The 12,663-nt window shown below is 29.3% G+C and overlaps 1 protein-coding gene across 3 annotated transcripts in view; it reads right to left on the bottom strand.

Moving 5' to 3' along the window:
• The window catches only part of LOC100165501 (GTP 3',8-cyclase, mitochondrial), an 18,712-nt gene extending 12,142 nt beyond the window's left edge, over positions 1–6,570 (bottom strand). Inside the window, exons 1-4 of one of the 3 annotated variants that reach the window (XM_003240595.4) lie at positions 6,249–6,570; positions 5,235–5,325; positions 4,866–5,033; positions 4,051–4,283 (exon numbers count right to left, since the gene is read on the bottom strand). In XM_003240595.4, the coding sequence (XP_003240643.1) occupies positions 4,051–4,283; positions 4,866–5,033; positions 5,235–5,325; positions 6,249–6,305 (549 nt within the window). In that variant the 5' untranslated portion in view covers positions 6,306–6,570. The remainder of the gene's footprint in view (positions 1–4,050; positions 4,284–4,865; positions 5,034–5,234; positions 5,326–6,248) is intronic. The other 2 variants (XM_001952053.5, XM_008187518.3) reach the window with 2 other exon arrangements.
• Positions 6,571–12,663: the final 6,093 nt, after the last annotated feature.

Raw genomic sequence — 12,663 nt, 5'->3', positions numbered from 1 at the left:
AATAATAATATCAACAACTACCTAAAATCGTTCAACAAGATCTACTTGTTGCTGCTATGCATTAAATTTTCCAAAAAAATAAACAGAATTTAAAGCCTAAGTTTTTTTGCTAACATTTATATATTATGATATTATATGTATAATATATTATAATATGTACTATCGAATAATAAAAACAAAAATTGTATAGGTACAACAAAATCTACTAATTAAAAAATGTCCATTCATTTTTAAAATTCTTGAGAGAAATTAGATTAATTTATTTTATGCAACACTAGTTTTAGATTCTGAGCAGAGCTCTCATGTATTGATTTTACAATGATGTGTGTTTTTTTTAAACACAAATACATAATAAGTAGGTAGTTGAAATAATGCTTTGATTTTCAATTTCAGTATCTTTTCGGTGGGAAAGTAAATCTAGTTGGTGCACTCGAGATGTTAAAATTAAAAATTTCCAGTATTTTTCAAATGTTAAGGGAAAAAAAATTAAGGAAAAACGGGAATTTTTACTCAAATTCTGTTTGACAAAAACGATTATGGTTTTTGGCTTAACTCTAAAAAAAACATAGTATATTCATGAAATTTCCACGAACAGATATAGAAAATGTTAATATAAATAACATTTTCTATACAGCAAAACATTTTAAAAATATTTTAACTTATGTTAAGCTATTTACAGGCATATGGAATTTTCAACTATTAATAGTGTTTATAAAAATTAATGTTGTTTAAAAAACTTTAAAATGTAATTCAAGGTTTTTCATAAGTTGTTGTTAGTGAAAATTAAAAAATAAGCGTTTATCCACAATAATTTTATATGTGCGTCTGAAGTTAGAACTTTGACAAAAATTGTAAAAGTCACAAACATTTTCTAATTATTATGAGTTAGAAATTCATAAAATTGTTTCGTTTTATGTCTAAGATTTCAAAATTTAATACATGATTCCTCATAAGTTTGTCTATCATAATCAATAAACAAATTTTTCTCACAATACTTTTCAAAATGTAATCTGAATATAAAGAAATTAAAATAGCACCATCATAATGGGTTAAACATTTTACACTAAATCAAAATTATGTGTAACACCGTTTTTTACAATTTTTTGTTACATTTAAAAAATATAACAATAATAATAATAAAAATAATAATAAAAAGAACATTATTGTTATACCAGTAAATTATGGATATGATATTTAAAACATTATCAACTGCAGACAGCCCTCCTAAAACGCCTCGATGTCCAAAATCAAGATTAAATAAAAAATACATTCATCGTTCCACACTGAATCTAAAACATTAATGTAAATATTAATCATATACGATACTTTATAAATTTATCGTCTCTTATACATCTCCTAAACTTACACACGTGGCATTATTACCGGAATAATTATAATAATCATTATACATTCAATATTCATATAGTATAGTAAACTTATTGTATATTATTACTGGTTTAAACCAGTACCTACCTGCACACAATAGTTCATACAGTAACACGGAAATCTCATGTATTAACATGCCTAAAGTATTTTTTTTAAACGAAACATTCCCTGAATGAAATGGAACCTGTCCTACGTGGAAATTAAAATATTTAATTTAAGCCTTATATTAATAGTACAACTTGGACGAGTTTATAAAATACCTGTTTTAAAATATATCATTTCATATTACAAATTACAATACGTTTTGTCCACTTATTGTCGTTTAGTTGTTTTGTATTGTGTATGCAGTGTTAAATAAAATATAATTTACAATAAGTAAGTACATAAAATTACGACTAGAATAAATAAAATCTTAAATTTAAATGAAAAAATAAATCTAGATAATTGAAGACAGTGAAAAGGAAATCATAATAGACGGTAACATTATGCTCTGCCCTACGCCAGAAGAATATCGTGATCATTTTTTTTTCAGGAAACAAAAGCATATTATACAATAAAACTAAAATCCTATAACGTCAATGAGAAAACTATAAAATCAATTGACATGTGAGTGAATTTGTAAATGCAAGAGCCACAAATTTACGTATTTTGAGGCCGATAATTATACAGGCATCGGACGGCTGGCTGAAATGTTATACGACTCGACACAATATTTGCATCGAATTAGCGGCGTGTTGGACAGTGTGGTAGACGGCACGAGACATGCGAAAAATAAACATGGAATCAATTACTTATCGAAATCGAAGGTCGTGTACCCAAAACCTGTGTCAACGACCTCTTCGAATAACAGATCAGTTATTGTTTCACCAATATGACACGCTGTTATCAGGAAAACGTGATAAAAGCATAATTAAGGCGCATAGGGGTAGGGCCCCAAATCCTACAAATTAGACATTAAATTTGAATTTAAATAAGATTAATCATGTTTATAAATCAGGACTTGCAAACGTTATAATTCACATTATATTTCATAAAAAACGATTGAAATTTCTAAACCGAAATTATAAACCGATTTTTTTAAACGGAAAGCGATAATCAAAAATAATTAAATACCGCAAAACAAAACATCAAATGTCACATTTTTGAAAATTGTATGGTGTATAAAAAATGCTAATATAACATTCAGTGTAAATTTCATGTACCTTCGGTTTTTAAGAGTTTTATACCAAAAACCAAAATCGATTTTTTTTCAAAAACAGATTTTACGTATGAATTCCCGATTTTCCTCAATTTTTTTTTTGTTTTTCTAGGCGCTTTTCTCTTACTAGATTCACTATCCTACCAAAAAAAAAATACTGAAGTTGAAAATCAAAAAAATACTACTTATCGTTTAGTGTTTACACAGTCGCAAAAAAAAATTTAAAAATTAAAACACATCATTGCAAAATCAATATTGCTCCGCTCAGAATCTAAAATGAACAAAAATTTGATTTAATTATTTAATATTTTCAAAAACCAACCTATATGTATTGTATGTGCAAACAACAATAAAATTAGAGTTTCAGAAGTATAATAATCTCTCTATCTTTGATTATAATACAAAAGTTTTACCAGTGCACAATTTTTTATTCAAGTTTACGGCCAGAAGTTCATACATATACATAGGATCCAAGTTATATAATAGGACGACAAATAATAATCGATGAGCAAGTACGAAAATATTTACATGACTGCATTTCTACAACAAATTGTATTCAATAGGTACCTATACGTAATATACTACACAATAACACACTATGACTATACAGTATACAGGGTTTTATCTATAATTATGTCATTGTGTGCGTAATTTTTTTTTAAACGATTGTATATCGATTATGTAGAAACAAATTAAGTACTTATTTATTTTTTATTTTTAACTGAAAAATTTAAATTTCTCTAGAGCGGGTTTATAAAACCGCATGTAGATTATAGAACAATCCTGCTGTATATAGTATATTTTGAAACAAAAAGCCTTAATATTTGCCTAGAAATGCAGATCACCAGTCGTCATATACATAGGTATATTATTACCTATTATTAAATACAAAAATGGCTACAATCCTGAAACAATAAAATAAACGTAAGCACAACTTTAATGTGGTAGGTACACCAATACGCCATTTTCTCGCACTTCTATTTTTAGGTAGGTACCTACTACATGTTAACATCAAATGATAATTATATATTAATATAATTTAACATTATTTCATTATTTCCATATACCTATTATAGTATTTCACTATAAGTATCTGGAATCTGCGCTGTAAATACAATGTGTATTTCATAGTACACAGATATTAATAATTAAAGGTATAATTGGGTATACCTGATTGATTCAAAATGTAACTTTATTCACTCCTTAAATAATACGAAAAGCTATCCAAATGGAAAAAAATTGCTCCTATTATCTATATGTAGGTAAACATATACTATAATATTATAGTTTAATACGAGCTAAAGGTAATACTCAATACCCCAATACTTGTATTCTTAGGTATATCAAAACACGCAGTTTCTATGTGTTTGGTGTGCCGTACGCGATCTAAAAGGGTATTAGGCCGTTATAGAGGTCAAAGAAGACTCAATCTTACACACATATAATATGGTTTATATTATACACACCTTAACTGGACTGAATCCCAACTGTAATGCCAGATCGATGCCTGCCAATACTCTTTTCAACAACCGACCGTCTCTTCTAGTGATTTTTCCATACGTATTTTCTTGCAACGTGTCTAAACTAACGTTTAGTGCGTTCAACCCAGCTCGTTGGAGGTCCACCAAATGTTTCGTTAGAGTCAATCCATTCGTGGTCATCGCAATCGTTTTGAGTTTTCTGATATCTCTGAGTGATTCTAATACAGAATACTGATTTTAATTATCGTACATTACGAATAAAATGTCTGATACCTAACTGAAGTTTTAAAAAAGCCACGAAAAGTCACCATTCTAAAGTTTATAAATAAACGGTCTTTACACATATTTAGGTTTAAGGTTCGTTAACTGTGGCCCATATCAGATCCCGATACTAATGTTTATTTGAAAGACCATATATATGCATATTTCTAAACCACTTAATTTATTAAGAGTTAATATGTCCTGTTTTTTAACAGTAACCGTTTTTAAGGAGTAGGTATATCAGTTATAGTATATTCGAAGTTTTGACAAAATATTATAAGGGATCTTTTTTAGACTATTTTAACTATACAGAGTTAAATCGTTTAATAAGTTGCAATATAAATTTTAAATAAATTCACAAGTGGTATAGTACTAAGTATTTAGCGGCTAGCTCTAATGTCTACTCTTATTTTTTAGATTAGGAAATTAGAAACAGAAATATTTTTATTTTCAAAACGTCAATTAAAAAAGCTCAAATATAACATTTATTATCATAACTTAAAAATTTTAATTGAGTTATATTAACCTTATAATCTTACCAACTATTTGAATAATATCTTTTTTTACTGTAGGTTCTCCACCTGTAATTCGAATTTTATCGACCCCTTGTTTGGCAAATAATGATACTAAACGAACTATTTCGTTATTCGAAAGTAACTTTGACTGTTCTGACAGCTTTGCACCTTTAAGTGGCATACAATATTCACCTGAAAAAATTTTGTTTTGGTTACATTAAAATTTAAAAGTAATACAATTATTTATTAATATTATTAAAATAATTTATATTTTTTGTAAATAATGTTTTATATTCATTTTCATTTTCATAATACAAAATTAATACAGATATTCATTCAGACTGTAAATTGTGTATTTAATTACTAAATATATGGATGCTAGTGTTTACTTACATCTAAGATTACAACGTTCAGTCAGCGACACTCGAAGATAATTATGTTTCCTACCAAATGTGTCCGTCAAAACTTCATTAAATGATGATTTCTAAAAAAATTGTTATTCGTTTATTAGATGTTAAATAAATTTATAATGTATTAAGATTTTTATAAATCAAACTTAAATCTATTTATACAAAGAACATAATATATTTCGAAGGAAAACTATACTGTCTAATCATTCTGCAGATACGATCTACAATAGTTGCTAAACAAAATTTCAGTGTTTTTACGATTAACGTTGTCTGTAGTAAAAATACAACCTTTTTATGAATATGCTGCCGAGTCACGTTGTCTTAAGAGTGTTATATAATTTAAAAGTCAATTTTTTATCGAGCAGTATATTTTTGTAACTGATAAGAACTACGTTTATCTATAACTCTATATTATAGAGTTTATAAGATATGGATTATTCATGATCTTATGACAAAACTTAGTTAAGTAAGTAGGTACCTATATGATCTTGTAGTTTTGTTTTTGTCATACTTATATACATATACATAGTATATATAATATATATACTTACATACAGAGTACCTATGTGTATGGTTGTTCAATAATGCCACTATTGTTAAAAAAAAACAGTTAGGTATGGTAGATTGCAGTACACGTACCAAATTATTTATCACCCGCAGTAGCCACGTGTAGGACATAAAATAACAGTTAGGTACATATGGTTATTAATTATTACTATTATTTGAAACAATTTTCGCCGTTAAACATACACACATTGTATGGCTGTACTGCTCAAAAGTTAAATTACACCGAGTTTTTTTTTCTTGTACTTACATAAATTACAATTTACAACACGCTGCCCGCTGGCTAAACATTTTAAACATTAAATGGATCTTAAAAATAATACATTTACGTGTTGTAAGTACGTTCAACGTTTTTAAGTAGATGCCCAGTAATAACATTGTATGACTATAAAAAATAACATATTATTAGGTACCTACCAATCCGAATACTTACTTTTGTCGAAATCGATTTGACGGACCACTTGTTCTTACAAATCGTACGCAGCAACATCGTGTAGAATTTACTGACAATATTTAATAACACTGTATTTCAGAGGACACACGTTTAGAGAATTTACAGAGCACGTCTACAGAGTTCAAAGTGCTGGGCTATACTGTACAACCGGTTATCATTAAGATATTGAAATCTGGTTAACTTGACATATGAACTTCGGTGTAGTGCTTATCGCACAAACGACTAATATGGTTTCTGTTTACTTTAGAATCAATTTGTTTTTAACTAGGTGGTACCATATTTTATTCAAAATACACACTCGTATAATTTTTGTATTTACTTACTCTTATCTACACAAGTATTATATATTATACATCTAGCCGGCTGACACCGTCAAAGACTCAAAGTACGCGTAGCTGTAGTGTACTTACTTAATAAATCATATAGTTTTAAATAATTGTTTGAAAAGTATAATATGTAAGCGAATGGTTTGATAAATAAGAATACATCGAACGAACAATTGTAATGTTTGACAATGGAGTAAATTAAAATATAGGTACCTAGTAATTTTTTTAAATGCCGAATTATACTTTTCCAAATCTTATTGGTAACACTAAAACTACAGCTAGTAATGTATTTAGGATATGTATTTTTTAATTACATTAGTAGGACGAGACATATTTTAATATATTAGAGATATTTAAAGTATATTATTGTTATACTCGTAAATTGGGATGTAATAGAGTAAAACTTTTAACTGCATTTTCTAATTCACGAAATATTTTCGAGAGCCAAGTTGAGACCATAACCAAATTAGAACTAAAATTATTTTATTGTATTTGATGAATTTCTCTAAAATGAGAATTTTTTTTATTACCTGTTGAGACTTCTTAATATGGAAGTTTCACTGTACCTATATATAAATATATAATAAGAAAGTGAATGAAGTCAATGAACTTTAGTAGATCGAAACGAAAGTGATTTTTGGGAAGTTTAGATGTCAAGACAATACTATTAGTTATTACGAAGTATTTTATAAGCACGTATCTGATCAAAAGTTCACTTATATTATTTGATTTCCAATTTCTACTATATTATCGACAGTTCGTGTCGTAATAATGTAACATACATAATCCACAAAAACATATTTTTACAGGAGACACTTAACATAATAATTACCAACATAATCGTTTTTAATCTAATACAATTAGTAATAATTTTTTAATTCTATGATAATTGATGAGTTAATAATCTTTAATGATTGAGCTGTAAATTAACATCGTCAAAATTATCTTTATTTATGACCTAGTTGAGGGTTACATTATATGACCACATACTAATTATGACAGCATTTTTAACTATTGTGATATCTATACTATTTGTTACTACATTTATTTTGTCATATTAATATTATTATACAATTATAATATTTTCAAACTACTTTATTTACTATTTAATACCGTTTAAAATATAATATAAACCCATTATAGATGGATACTGATATCACACTCCACGGGTACCTGGCAGTAATGGTGTGCATTGTATGATATGAAGCAGAAAATGTTATTAATATAATTAATATTATCATTTGCGACAACACACTAGTCGGCACTACACCGCCAAAATTCTTCATTGTTTTGCAATCGTGTGGATAAAATTTACATAGCATCATTATAACATTAAATTTACGCTATCTGCAACTGAAATGGTGTTACTATATTCTAGCGAAACCACAGCCACCTACTGGGATTTCGTTGACCGCCGACAGACGGTACAGAATGCGTCCACGGGGTGCGGATAGTGGAACCCCAGTTCCCACGCTATGCGGGGCAGGTGGGAATAACTAATACCACCTCGTGGACAACTACGATTAAATGAACCGTAGGTTCGGACGAGATACCCTTCGGGTGGGGCTACGGATGGTGTTCTCGACACGCGTCGAGGACACGGGCGTCAGGGTTTACTCCGTCCCGCAGCCGTGCGTCTCAGTGTCAGCCAAATCTATTCGGGCCAGCTTCTGATGGCACGTCTCGTTAGAGTCACGAATTCGGTAGGCATGGGTGACCGTCGAACCACGTCCAACATTTGACGGTTTATTGGAGTCAGACACAGTCGGGTCACTGTTGGCGTCGTACATGAGTGACACTCCCTCTACGTTGGTAGAGTAACCTAACCTCGCTGGCAGGGGAAGGCTTCTGGTGAACGGACTTCTCGTCAAGGGAGTGTGAGCTTCTAGTTCCTCCTGGGCGTCCAATTGATCTACCATTGGAGATACGCGACGGAGGTTGTCTGTAACCAAAAACAGAACGTGAGTTGATAGCTCACAACCGGACCTGGTGGACATTTGGTGACTCTCGACCTATGTCCGTGATACGCGGTGACAGTCCTGGTGCTGATGGTCGTTATGACGACCCACCCGGGCGTGTGCGTCTCGGCGCCCCCAAACGGGTGAACCTCCGCGGCTCTTGACTAGCACACAGCGTTAATGTGAGGTCCGCGGTTGTAGCCGCAAGGCATCAAACCCGGGAGTCCTCGTGGTGATACTATAATTAATATTAACTTTTATGATGCAAACCGTGTACACAGTGTCGGCCATGGTCGCAAATTGCGTTTGAGATTTGGGGTAGGGGATGATAAAGCCCTATTTTAATAATATTGAATAGGTATAAACTTAAAACAACATTTAGGAAATTTTACACAAAACCAATTATTAAAAAAATCGATTTTTTTTTGTGAAACTCTAAAAAAAAAAATAACCGTAGGTACATGAAATTGTGACCGAATTTTTATATTGGTAACAACACATTTTCAAATAATTGTCGAATAAAATTTTTGCTTTGTCAAAAAACTTGAAAATGTAAATATGTAATACAAGGTTCCTTATAAGTTGTTGTTAGTGGAAATAAAAAAAAAGTTAGCGAAAATGCACTATAACTTTTTATGAGCGTCTGAAGTTAGACAAAATTCATCAAAGCCGCGAAAATTTGCAAGTTATTTTGAATCTGAAATTTATGGTTCCACATAAGTTTTTCTACATTCAAAAGCAAAAAAGCTTACCTGGAAGTCAAATAATTTTTTTATGAGCATTTGAAGTTAAACATGGATATTCATCTGTAAATTAAGGTACTTAAAATTATGTAATTTCTATACATGAAAAAATTTCAAAATATTTTGACTTGTTTTAAGTTATTTATAGACATTTTAAACTTAAATTTTTTTAGTTTTTTTATTTTATAAATGTTAATAAAATGTTTTTAATGGGTCGAAATACTTTAAAATGTAATACATGGTTCCTGATAATTTTTTACTACCTATAGCAGTTGAGAAATATTAAAGATCCATAGGCAGGATTTTTTACAAGTATTTAAATCTCGAAAATGTTTAAATTATTTTGTAGTTTATAATTATAAAAATACGTTCAGTTTATAAAGTTAAGGATTGAAAAAGTATTCTTATAAACAGTTTGTTCTAGAACCGAATAATCTAAAAAAATATATAAACACAGTTATATTTTACAGATAGTTCTCTAGACACCTAATGCACAATAAAGCGTTACTCACTTACAGCTTTATTAATATTAGTACATTAGGTTCTAAAAATTTGTCCATGATTCCATATGCATTCTATCACATCTGCTGGCCACCAAATCAATGACAGTCGCCAAAATATGTGAGTTAACACTGGATTTTTTGTGAATTTTGGTCATAATTTGTATTCATCTTATACCAATTTCTACTTTTACCTTATAACTTAAGACTTAAGCTGATTTTACTTACACTCATCGATATTAGCCCAATAAATAATAATTATAAAAGTATATCTGTGTACCTATTGAAATAGTTACATTTCATAGACTTCACAAACCCAATGAAAGATAACAAAGTAACTTTTGTTTTTATACTAAATGTATAAATATTAAAATAATATAACACATAAGAAAATATGGATATAGATATACCTTTATATTATAATATACCTACCTATAGAGAATGATGCCTAATCTTGCAACGAAATGCACATTTCATCACGTATTTTACGTCTGCTATTTTACACTAAAATACATGGATAATAACATAGATATACGAGTGGTTATTATAGTTACATTAGTATCATATTTTTTACATCGGTACATACATTATAGGTATATCAAACATGCCCACACAAAACAAGTACTACCGTTATCGAATTTAATGAAGATTAAATTGCCTGTTGTTTGTATTTTCAAAATGATAGAATTATTTTAATACTTAAATATTTTATCTGAGCTCCCGATCATTGTCGTTTGCTGTACCATACATTCATGCGTAAACATAATATAGTTAATATGTTAAATGTCAGCAATTTACATGGATAGTAAATTTGTATGTACCTATATAATATTATATTTCACAGCTATTTATTAAATTCTTAACGCATCAATCTATTAATATTGCGAATTGCAATGATAAGCAATAACATAAAAGTAGGCATTTTAAGTTTTCTCAGATTTATAGTATTTCAATTTCGTTACAAAATGACATTCTTATATTAATAAGACGTGACTGATAATTAATAATAATGAATAAAACAAAATGTAAAAATATGCAAAAGTGTGTTCTTATTTTATACATTTCAAACTACTGTAGGTATCTGTTTTATCCATTAATAGGTACCCAGTACCTATACTTAGGTGTTTAATATTTTCTATATGAATATGTTTGTTCAGTCGATATACCTATTTAGTTAATATATACAAAAATAAATTCAATTTTGAAATTTCACTTACAATAAATTACTCAATTTGATGTTTCATAAAGGTACATCACATATTATATATAAATTAATTTAATGATGAATGATTATCACAATATACCCATTGCTCGTGAATCGTGATGATTAGCATAATCAGAGGCCGTTTTTTATATTTATCAATACGATCCTTAGTAGAAAAAAACAGGTAAGTAGGTATGTTACAAAATTACCAACTGAACAATCTTCTTTTAAAAGACCCTTTCTGACACATAATTATAAATAAACACGTTCTTAGAAAGAGCGTGAGCAAAAAAAACAAAAAATTATTTTAAATACATTAATTTATCGATACATGTCTGAATAATAGTAGAATCGTGTTTATATAATTATTTACATTTCCGTAGTATGTATTTATCGGATTTCGTCTCATATTCACATATATTAATGCCTACTATTATCATATTTAAGAGTACAATACAAATTACAAGGAAAATAGTAAATAGGTACTATACCTATACATAACATACAATACCTACATCAAGCATTTAATAATTTACAGTTTAGACTTTGAGTGATATTATATTATCGATGCAAGAATAACCTGGTTTCAAACACATTTCAACAACAATAGGTTATTATATACTATCATTCATAGGTAATGGGAGACGGATTGGCCGAGCGGACTAAGGCGTCGGCTGCAACGCGCACCGACGCCGGTTCAAAACCTCGGCCGTGGGCGGCATTTTTCTTCGGACAAGTTACGGTGTCTGGAGAGAAGTACCACAACTCCCCTACCGGTCAGATACCTACGGGTGCCCACTAAAAAATCGGGCGGTTCTATTTTCCTCCAATAACGAGATACCGTTTTCCTCCACTGTCAATTTTCTTCCACAAAAAAAAAAAGTTTGGTCTTCATTTTCTTCTACATTATTTTAGACTGTAATTATGTTTTGTAAACATTATTTTCCTCCAATATTATGTTGTAATATTACGTTCCGTATTATATATAGATAGAGTAAGGAATAATATAAAGAATTCAGGACTTGCAAACGTTATAATAACGTTATATTTGACAAAAAAACGATTGAAATTTGTAAACATAATTATAACGGGAAAAGATAATCAAAAATAATTAAATACCGCAAAACATAACATAACTATTAACAAAATGTATTATATATCATTAAACAAAACATAACGCAAAACGTAATTTATAAAATATCATTAAATGAAAAATAGGGCCATTAATTACCCGAATTAGTTATTATTTTTAAATTTTATAGGTATTAACACCATTTTAAATATAACGATAAACGCAAAACTTGTATAGGTAACGTTTTAGTTCTGAATAACGATAAACGCAAAACTTGGATAACGTTTTAATTCTGTATTCTGTAACGATAAACGGTATCTCGTTTTTGGAGAAAAATGGCTGCGGCCAAAAAATCTGTCAAACTGTGTGTACGTGTTTAAAACCTATTGTACCTATTGTATGGCGGATTGTGCCACCGGGAGGCCGGGAAGTTTCCCGGTGGGCCGGAGCCCGGTTATGACTATACGGGCCTATCATCCTAAAACTGATTTTTACAATTTATTTTATACTTAAATTTGTTCTTTTTATTTTTAAAATATTAATTTTTGATAAAAATATAATTTGCATTATTATCTATGAGTAAACACTATA

The sequence above is a fragment of the Acyrthosiphon pisum genome, chromosome X (assembly GCF_005508785.2).
Source record: "Acyrthosiphon pisum isolate AL4f chromosome X, pea_aphid_22Mar2018_4r6ur, whole genome shotgun sequence".
NCBI classification, from domain to species: domain Eukaryota; kingdom Metazoa; phylum Arthropoda; class Insecta; order Hemiptera; family Aphididae; genus Acyrthosiphon; species Acyrthosiphon pisum.
The sequence above is the reverse complement of the archived record's forward strand: the minus strand, read 5'-3'. Positions and strand labels throughout refer to the sequence as shown.